We start from the raw sequence: 7300 nt of genomic DNA, 5'->3' as shown, positions 1-7300 counted from the left end.
GTTATGTAAATCTTCCCACATCGTGACGTAGATATGTGGGGACGTGTTTGAACGAGGCGTTTTAGGAGGGCGTGGACCAGTCTTAACTTTTATAAAGAATATCTCTTTGGGTTTGAGACTTTAGTCTTTGCAACTTTAGGGTTCTTATCTATTCTCGAACAGCTTGTAACACTCCAAAGAGAAAGGAAAACTTGAAATCGCATCATATGACCCCTTTAATGAAGCACAAGATGCTCTTTGGATCATTTTTAAAATCACACTGGATAACATGATCATCAGGTTTTGTGGAGCTCATGAAGCTGTAATGCTGCTGTCAATAAAGCAAAAAGGGACAAACTAAATACTAAGACATTCTGAAATTTATGTTCATTTTCAATTTGATAAAAAGGCAAAACAGAAGCATTTTCTCTAGTGGTCTCAGACTTTTGCTCCCTAATGCAGGAGTTCAAAGGAAAACAAACAAACAAACACAAATTGATATATTATTCTTGTGTCTTACCTTTTAGCTGATCAGTAACACTGTGCCCGACACGTTCCATCACTCGTCCATCCTCCCTCTCATAACGGTCATCCAAAAAACTTGCCGTGACCTCCGACAAGTGCACCTTTCCCGCCACACCCAGCTGTTCCATAAGATTGGCCAAGTTGACATCATTAGACCAAACGTCAAACTTAAAGCGCTTCATTCCCAGAATACCACAGAGCACAGTGCCGGTGTGCACGCCGACACGCATGTCCACAGTCTCCGACGTCTCCTGGCAGAACTGCTCGATGGCCTGGATCATCCCGAGCCCCATGTCCACACAGCAGTACGCATGATCGGTGTGTGGCTCAGGGCAGCCCGCCACGCAATAGTAGCAATCCCCAAGAGTGCTGATCTTCTCACAGCGGGTCAACTCACACAGACGGTCAAACCGACCAAAGAGGTCGTTTAGCAGTCCTACCAGTGCAGGGGCGGACTTGTTGGCACTCATTTTGGTGAATCCCACGATGTCTGCAAAGAGGATGCTCACCGGCTCCATGCGCTTCATGTTGAAGGGCCTGAAAATGATTTGTCCGCGAGGGATAGAGTTCTTCTTATGTTTGTTGCTTTTGGGGCTGGACGAGGTCGTGGCAGATGCGGGAGCGACAGAGCAGGTACCTGCGCTGTATCGTTTCCCAGAGCTCTCACTTTCCTCGTCTCCTTGCTTCATGAGCTTGTCTGCCACCAGCCGGGGCATCACGGAGTGGATCATCCGCTCCTTAAGCGCCTTCTCGACCTCCAGGCCCTTCCCGTGCATGATTGCCTGACCTACCTTGAGAAAGGTACTCCGAGAGCGCACTTCGGACATGATGAATATGTGGATGCCAATGATATGCGCGCACAGGTGCAGCAGGACTTTACCTAGGCCAAGCCAGCTCAGAGTATGCAAGTCCGACCTTTCCGACCCTACATAGCTATCGTCCATCTGAGCAAGGTGCAGCCAGCCTAAAGCCTCATAGAGGACAGAATACAGCAGGCCGAGAAGCACCGACACATACAGGGGCAAATGCAACACACTGTACAGCAAAAGCAGCACCTCTATACAGAGGGAGAACGTCCCAACGGGTGATATACACGGAGCATTTTGAGACGTAGGTAGTAGTGAATGATTGCTTGTTTTTTGGACATCAAAATGAGCAAAGTGAGCAGTGTGCGTTTGAGGCGCCAGGGTGATCCCAAACATGATCACTGTAAGTAGGAGGGATGTGTGGTTGTAGTAACGTGCATATGGCCTTGAGAACGTAAACCAGAGGAGGAGGAGGCACAGTACAAGAAACCCTGCCGTGGGGACCAGGAAGTTTATAGGGTCACACCTGGTGCTATTGATCCCAAAGTATATCCCCCACACGAGCGCAGCGGTGGCCAGGTAAAACAGGATGTAGCGGAACCTTCTCTGCATCTGCGGGAAGCAACGTTCCCTGCACGCCTCCTCCAGGATGGCTGAGTTAAACTTGGGGTCCCAGCACTGCGCGGCAGACCTCTCAAACAGCGGCGGCACTCTCCTCGGACTGCTCAGACGAGTCATCATAGCCCTGGGAACACCCAACTCCCCCGAGCTGCAGCTTGACGAGATACTGTATTTGCAAGGTTTGGAGGAGCCCATGTTGACAGGGTCACCCTCCTTGCCTGGACCCACCTGTTGATTACAGCCATCAGTTATCCGCACAGTAACAGTTCCACCTTCGCTATCACACCTCACCTCCACCTTGTGCAGTTGCTGGTGCTTCTCTGGCAATGACATGGTGATGAGACAACAACTGACTGTTATTTAACACATATCACCTACTGCTGACAGTACAGAGGAAGTGGCACTTGACATGGATTCGAATGAGAACAAAAAGCACAGTTTGTATTAGAAAAGAGTCCAGCCAGAAGTAAATTCCAAGTGCATTCACTATGAAGATGAACCGTCTTGGACTCTTGAGCAATTCCTTATCCGTGCTGAGATTACGTCAGCACTCGGATTCCATTATATTCTACGGCTCAGTGGCGCGTGAACGCGCATATATGTACTTTTGCTCCGTACGCGCGGCCGACACTGACGCACTGTCATCCGCTCGATCCTGCTTTTTTGAGCACATCGCTTTAAACACGAATTCAACACCACAGGAGCAAGTATGTATCGTTAGAATTAGAAAAAAATTAGGGAGGTTAGTTCACATAGGGTGTTCTGAAACGGCTTTTAAATTAGTTTTTTTTAATCCAGTCAACACTGTCCCTCAAACACCCTCTCCAATGCTCGACCATGTTTGAATTTACTTTCCCTTCCCAAATGACATGCAAAGGTAATACAATTTTATATTTCATATTTCCAAATGCCAGATTTTACACATTTCTTGTACTCGGTTTCAGTTTTAACTCAGCAAACACCAAACTTAACGGTCGCTGTTTTTCAAAGTGTATAGCTGCTAAAAAGGCGCCAGTTTCTGGGAGAATTTTTTTAAATGCGCCACTTTTCTCTTTATGCGGTCAAAGAACACAGAAAATTTATTAAAAAATAACTAACAATGTATTCCCTTCGGTTCTGACATCAAGTAGTAGCGAGAATCGTCCTTATATTGCGTAAACTAAGGGATAACAAACTCCTGAGACGGTAAGACGTTAAAGCTTGCCCGTGTTTTTTCGTCAAAACTCACGGCAGATTCCGTCACTGCCCCACTTCTGCCCCGTCGAGGGTCAGAAGACGGCCTATTCCCATGGAGGAGCCCCGTCCTTTCCTGAACACCCGCTCCGGATGTCAACCGTGAGTTTTCCAGCTTCTCACGCGCATTAAAACACTTCAAGCTCAGGTTGACGTCGTGACAACTTCAAATGACATCAGCCGTTCGCGTGCATATCTGCCAACTCCAGAAGACCAATACTTAAGATTTCAACTTCCAAGAAGAAAATACTGATGGCATCGAGGCACTCTGACAAGTCAAAGTGTGCTGAGGGAAAGTATATCCTTGTTTGTGTGTAATCCCTTTTAACCAGTTACTTGGAGGTAATCTCAAAACATTTCAATGCAGTGTTCAAAATGAAGACAAAAGTTTTTAGTTTTTCCCCCCCAGGCCTCAAGTCGTTTGATCGGGCTGGCAGTTCAACACTCGTGGAGTTCAGAGAAAGAATGAGCTCTCACACTCCAATGCTTAAAATCCCAAGCCAGCGCTCCAACATTATCTGCTTCTTTAATCCCCACTTTGTCCGTTTAGCATTCCTCCAAAACTCCGTTCAAGTCCGCTATTTTTCATGGGCATGCTCATGCCAGGCGAACGCACCGCAGCTGTGCGTTGCGTCCTCTTCCGTTCGCTCTCGGTTCTCCTCCCCGTCTGCACGAGCCTGTTGAAGGGAACGGCGGTGTCGTGAGAGCCGGGCGGCTTCAGGTAGGAGTTGAACACCGCTGGTTGGCGCCTTACCCGGGCGCTGCGTTCACGAGCACCACCACCATGTTCTGAGCACACTCGGAAAAGATGGTTGTGGGCGTGCGGTGGGGTGGATAACTTGACTACAATGTTGAAATTAAGGGAGGAGGGGGCAAGTCGCTGGGGAGCGCGCACGCAGGGCTCTTTAACGGCGGCGCGCACGCATGAGAACGTCTTCACGCTCAAGTTTGGCTGATGTTCTCTTGGCGTGGAGTTCATGTTGTCATCAAAAGAACAGGTACGTTTAGTATAATTGTGGCTCTATTTATTCTCTGAGTAATTCATAACTGTTATATAAGTAAGTTAGTATAGAATAAGAAAGTAAATAAACTTGAGTGTACTAAAATGTCAATATGTAACTTTTAATGTTTTTTATTTTTTATTTTATTCTATTCCTTTCAGAATGTGGCATCAAATCTGACCATCCTCAAAGGTACTCGAGATAATTATATATATATATATATATATATATATATATACACACACATATACATATATACAACATGCAATTGCCCATATATACAAATAAAGAGTAAACCCTGACTTTCAAAAAAGCAAAAGTTATTTTCTTCAGGGTTATTCTTAGTCTGTAGTATTTATAATTCACTTCATTTAAAAACAATAGAAGTGTAAATGGTTGAATGGTATGTTCCCATGTAGATAAGCATAAGTGTGTATGTGTTTCTTCATCTAGGAACATACCTGAGATTCTGGGTGCGTCTTGACCTTTGATCTATCAGATAAGTCACATCCAAGTGATAATCATCCCACGCTTCCTGTGTCAGATGTTCATCATGTCCAGTTTCTGAGACGTTGTGTTGTGTCAGACGGGAAAAGGTGTAACACAAGAGTGCGTTCAGGAATTTGACCGACACCAGCCTGTGGAGTCGTCATGCATACGTGTACAGCTTTTATTTCTTAGTGGCCACTTGTGGTCTCCGACTCAAAAAACAGAGCTGTGGATTATTAAACAAACAAGAGTATAACTAGCTACACAGTATTTAGCGCAAATCTAATATCAGTTGTATACTCAGGCTACTACTTTATTGCAGATATTACAACATTCACACTTCTAACCCTTCTAAGAATCATAAATACTTAAAAGAAGTGAGCTTTCATGTGGTGTAGCTCTATAAAATGTTTTACACAAATTGCCCTGTTTGAAACTGTATTTTATATAGAGAAATGCATAGATTGCTGCTATCAAAATAGATAAACAGATAGCTGACATAAACTGTACTTTTTATGAGACCAAATATCGCAGTGAGTTAAGTGATATGCTTCGCCATCTAGTGGACATTTTGGATCCTCTTATGTTGAAGTGAATCAACTGCAGCTGCAAAATCGTTATCATTTGTCTCACAATTCATCCACGTATTTATGCTACTTTTTTTTTAATTGACTTAAATATCCAGTTGAACGTTTAATTTCAATATTGGGTAACTCAAGAGTCACAAAAACAATTTAATGTCACCACAGTTGAAACATGCAATAATGTGAACAAACGCAACAAAATGTATCATCTCATTTACCAACAACTCGTACACCAGTAAATTGTACAAAGGAATATGATCAATATGTACAAGTGGAACTGAAGTAATGAAGTCAAGATAATACCACATATGGCATATTCACGATGGAAGCCTGTTTCTACCACGGCATAAAGAAAAAATAAAATAAAAAAGGTAATTTTGACATTTGATCTCACATTTCAGAGATATAAACTCAATTCTGAGGAAAAAAAAGTCAGATCTGCAACATGGACATCGAAGATATGAAGACTTTTTCAATTCTGGGTTTTTATCTACCAGTTCTGACTTTTTTTCCTCAGAAGTATTTAGAAGAATTGTGTATATAAGTATATAAGAATTGTGAGGTAAAAATTCACAATTACCTTTTTTTTTTATCCTGTGGCAGAAACAAGCTTCCATAATTCACACTTTTAAAACGACATTCAAACAATAAATAAATAAGATTGTTTATTTTGAACAGTATAAATAAGTAACATTTTTGCAAGCGGAGTTAAATTAGAACAAGGAAGAAAAAGAATAACACAAAAGGAAGAAAAATAGGACACTGCTTCCCTTCATTTAGGTCTGTTTTATACAGAGTGGTAAAAGTCTCTGTACACACTGTGTTTAACTGGCTTTCCATTGATGTGAATCTCATCGAAGTGTCACTTATACTCTCTCATCCATCCATTCATTGCTTTTGGTGCCACTCTTCCATATTTCCCACCGTTCTTCTATTACTGTCTCCTCCAACGGTTTTGGGGTTTCTCCTTGGTTTCTGCAGCTGCCTCTGCCTTGGCTTCCCGTTTCTCTGCCAGACTGCTGAGCAAAGCCGGCAGGTCATCTGTGATGGCCTTCTCGATCTTCTCCAGCAGGCATCCGCCTGACCAGCTGCAGTACGAGGAGAGGAGCTTAAAGCCGCTGGGAGGATTGACTCCAAAGAAGTCCCGATACGCCTCCGGTTCTGGCAAGTCGAACTTACTCACATTGGTCTTGGCCAGAATGGACTTGAAGATGTAGAATTTGTCAGGGTCACTGACAATATCGTTGAAAACCTCATGTGGGTCACTAAACCAGCCCAGCTTCTCATAATACGTCTGCAGGTAGCGGTCGACCAGGAGGGCGTGGATGCGCACGCGGATGCCATGTTGCCGAATGAAGGCGATTTTGTTTTCTAGCCGATTCTCGATTACCTGATTTAGGTCCTCCAGCAGAGAGATCTCTTCACGTTTAAAAAGGTCTCTGTTGGTGTCCGGAGCGTAATCCTGCAGCCAAAATGAGCTCACGTAGACGCGTGGTGGTTCTGTCACGTTAATCAAGGGTGCCATGCTCCAGAAGAGGGCGCCGTACACGCGCATTAGGTCCTGGGTTGTTAAACTGTCAGCCTTGTTGAGGATGATACGGATTTGTGACTCGCGTCCCTTCATCTGTCTGAACAGCATTTCTAGTTCTAATCCGACATCCAGTTTGGTTGGGTCAAACACCAGGAAGATGAGATCAGCACGGTCGATAAACCACTGGCAGACTTCGCTGTAGGGGTACCCTAAAATACAACAACAGAGTTTTAAATGTGTACAAAGCCAAAATGTTTTAGTTATACTAAATATTTGTTCTTATTATGTTCTTATATGTTAGGGTTGAAACTGATTCTTATTAGGGGTGCTCTGATCAGGATTTTTGAGGCCGATCGCCGATCACAGAAAGCAGTATCTGCCGATACCGATCACCGATACCGATCTTTTTAAAGCCTTCTTTTTATCATTTATAACTATTTATAGTGATACTCCAATCAGGATTTTTAGGACCTGAATTTCATTTTTGAAAATGGGGGGAATTCCCCTCTTAGGTGACTCTTGTGAGAGAAG

At 43.8% G+C, this 7300-nt stretch overlaps 2 protein-coding genes and 1 long non-coding RNA gene across 5 annotated transcripts in view; 1 reads left to right on the top strand and 2 right to left on the bottom strand.

The window, feature by feature from the left end:
- The window catches only part of LOC107742090 (adenylate cyclase type 9-like), a 47024-nt gene extending 42929 nt beyond the window's left edge, over positions 1–4095 (bottom strand). For both annotated transcript variants that reach the window (XM_016554958.1, XM_016554959.1), the window contains exon 1: positions 500–4095. In XM_016554958.1, coding sequence (XP_016410444.1) covers positions 500–2264 — 1765 coding nt within the window. In that variant the 5' untranslated portion in view covers positions 2265–4095. The remainder of the gene's footprint in view (positions 1–499) is intronic.
- Positions 4096–4134: 39 nt separating this feature from the next.
- LOC107742091 (uncharacterized) lies at positions 4135–5622 on the top strand. Its single transcript, XR_001640279.1, has 3 exons — positions 4135–4162; positions 4327–4357; positions 4619–5622. It is a non-coding gene; the product is annotated as an uncharacterized LOC107742091 (long non-coding RNA).
- A 304-nt stretch (positions 5623–5926) lies between these two features.
- LOC107742088 (sarcalumenin-like) overlaps positions 5927–7300 on the bottom strand; it is a 13479-nt gene continuing 12105 nt past the window's right edge. For both annotated transcript variants that reach the window (XM_016554954.1, XM_016554955.1), the window contains exon 7: positions 5927–6978. In XM_016554954.1, the coding sequence (XP_016410440.1) occupies positions 6173–6978 (806 nt within the window). In that variant the 3' untranslated portion in view covers positions 5927–6172. The remainder of the gene's footprint in view (positions 6979–7300) is intronic.

Source organism: Sinocyclocheilus rhinocerous, unplaced genomic scaffold, assembly GCF_001515625.1.
Source record: "Sinocyclocheilus rhinocerous isolate Xijiao unplaced genomic scaffold, SAMN03320098_v1.1 scaffold2873, whole genome shotgun sequence".
In the NCBI taxonomy this organism is placed as follows: Eukaryota; Metazoa; Chordata; class Actinopteri; order Cypriniformes; family Cyprinidae; genus Sinocyclocheilus; species Sinocyclocheilus rhinocerous.
This window is presented reverse-complemented; position numbering and strand designations above follow the sequence as displayed.